The sequence below is a fragment of the Corylus avellana genome, chromosome ca3 (genome assembly GCF_901000735.1).
Source record: "Corylus avellana chromosome ca3, CavTom2PMs-1.0".
Lineage (NCBI taxonomy): Eukaryota > Viridiplantae > Streptophyta > Magnoliopsida > Fagales > Betulaceae > Corylus > Corylus avellana.
In genome coordinates this window covers 30,156,293-30,158,743 of record NC_081543.1, presented here as the reverse complement: position 1 = coordinate 30,158,743, position 2,451 = coordinate 30,156,293, and the positions used below count along the sequence as shown (strand labels likewise).

The window sequence follows — 2,451 nt, the reverse complement described above, 5'->3', positions numbered from 1 at the left end:
ACCTTTGGCTCTGATACCATGTTAAATCACCAGTTATCTCATAAGTTTAAACTTATAGGAAGAGATAAATTTAATCACTTAATCAATTATTTAACAATTCTTCTTTCACAGATTCAGTGATAATTTTGAAAAGTGAGAAAATAGAACCAAAAGAAAACATATAACACATCTCCATAAGTAACTAGAACAACTCAACTCATCTAAAGTCTATATATAATATTATTGTAACAGGTCTTCGTGACAAGTGCTGGTTCATTTAGTATAAATGGGTTTTAAGCACATGGTTTTTGGCAAAACGATTTGAACTGGAGTTGTTTAAAAGGCCCAATCATGAGAGGGGCAATCATTTAGGAGAAGTGTTATACATCCCAAATTTTCTTTTCATAATTAAGTTGGTTCCCAAATTTTCTTTTCTAAGATGTATTACATATTGTTATTGATCCACACCGTTTTGGTAAACTTTACCAAACCATTCTTCTCAAATCTTTCATAATCAAAGACCTTCGAAATCGCAAATAAAAACAACCAAAAATTGTTGATGTGAAGACAATTCTTTCAATTTTATTCAAAATTTTATATAATCTCTAACTCTCTCAACTCTTTTTTCTCTTCGATATTTGCAATTTTGAATTCAGTTTAGTAGAATAGAAAAAGATCTCAAACTCAAACGAGGCCATAATATTTCACTATTATGACAATAATGTGTATATATACTAGAGATAATTAAACCCTCGTTAACTATGTACAAGAACATATTGAGTCTGCTTTATCATCCATTATTGTCGCAAAATCTTTATCGTCGTCATCGAGAGTAATCCTCCTTTTTGTGGAAACTGATTCAGCTTCGTCATCTCTTTTACTCTCATCACCGACAGAATTAGACCCAACGCTCTCACAATCTTCTTCTTCATCCAAACGACGGCGCTTTCGACGACCTCCGGCAATCCCTTTCTTGATCGGAGAATAATCCTCACACGGCTTCCTCTTTGCGAACGCGCACATCCTCTTTTCAATGTATTGGGTCGGCGATTTTTTTCCAACGACACACCAACCGCCGCCAGTCCAACGCTGTCGGACCCTGAGAAAAGATCGGTGGACAACGAATCCGCCGGAGTCTCCGAAAAGCAGAACTTGGAAGAAGTTGCTCCCAGTTAAAGCCCTGAAGATCTTTGCTGTTTGCCAAAAGAAGTTGTGACAGCACTCGACGATATCACCGGCGGTGAAGTTAGCGACGCCCTCCAAAGGCGGCGGAACTGGCCTAACCGCTATTCTTGGAACCGTCTCCTCTATAATTTTTCCGTCGGGGCTGCTGTAGTTGACGGTGAAGGTGTAGGCACTAATCTTTGTGACTTTTGCGCAAACCCACGCGCCTGCGTCAACAAACTTCTTGCTCAGCGCCTCCACTTCGCTCCCTATCGTGACACTCAACATGGCTGGAATCTCAGGAATACCACCGACTAGAAAAACCCAGAAAGAATATATTGGAGAACAATGATCGGTCGGGTGTGTGTATATATATATGGATTCGTTTCCTTTTCTCTCTAGGTTTCCTAGTTCACCTAGGAATTGAATGGTCGGTTGGGTAATTCAAAACACGAGTTTTTTTTTTTTTTTTTTTTGAGGTAATGAGATGTTTTTTCTTCTTATTTTTATTTTATTGGTACCTGAAATTAAAAAGGAAAAAACAGAAAAGAAAAAGGAGACAGTGAAATTTAAAATATAAATAATATTTTATTATTATTTATATTAATGGGACAAATGTCCCATTTATGGTCCTAGGATCTCTTTAGAGAGATCCTACTCATTAACTGGATATTTTCTAGTCCAATCCTGGTCCTGGTCAATCCTAGTCCTTAACTGGATACTCTAATTACTATAATATACACCCATGGATCAGTAAGCAGAAATTCACCGAATGTAGTTGAGTAACTTGATCTATCATCACTCTCATTGCCTTCTTCTTCCCCAATAGAACTACTACATTCAGAAGAGCTCTGAGAATCTTCATCATCCAAGCCAATATCTTTCATCATCGGAGAAGGAATATTCTCCTTTGCGCATTTGCATATGGAAGTTGAATTCTTTCCAATAACATACCATTCGGCGCGTGTCCAACGCTGGGCGGAATCTGAGAAAAGATTTGTGGACAACGAATCCGACGTTGGGGTCTCCGAGGATCCGAACCAAGAAGATGTTATCGGATACAGGCTTCAAGATCTTTGCTGTTCTCCAAGAAAAGCTGTGAGAGCACTCGACAAAATCACCGGGGTGAAGTTAGCGGCGCCCTCCAAAGGAGACGGAAGAGGCCTGACGGCGCTTCTTGGAACTATCGCCTCCATAATTCCATCGCGCGCGGCCGCCACCATACCTGACAGTGCACGTGTACGGAGTCGTGCTTATGACTTCTGCGCCAACCCACGCGCCTAATACAGAATCAACCACCTTCTTGCT

At 39.8% G+C, this 2,451-nt stretch overlaps 1 protein-coding gene across 1 annotated transcript; it reads right to left on the bottom strand.

The window, feature by feature from the left end:
• Positions 1 to 738: 738 nt before the first annotated feature.
• LOC132174397 (uncharacterized) lies at positions 739 to 2,030 on the bottom strand. Its single transcript, XM_059586058.1, has 2 exons — positions 1,913 to 2,030; positions 739 to 1,457 (listed from the first exon to the last, which is right to left on the bottom strand). The coding sequence occupies exons 1-2, from the start codon at positions 2,028 to 2,030 to the stop codon at positions 739 to 741; spliced, it is 837 nt and encodes a 278-aa protein (XP_059442041.1).
• Between the last annotated feature and the right edge of the window lie 421 nt (positions 2,031 to 2,451).

Excerpts from the sequence above, each read along its gene's own strand:
- LOC132174397 (XM_059586058.1), bottom strand. The coding sequence starts at position 2,030 with ATGAAAGATATTGGCTTGGATGATGAAGATTCTCAGAGCTCTTCTGAA. Across the intron at positions 1,458-1,912 it reads AAGTTACTCAACTACATTCG|TCGGTGGTATTCCTGAGATT; the intron begins GTGAATTTCTGC and ends GGGTTTTTCTAG.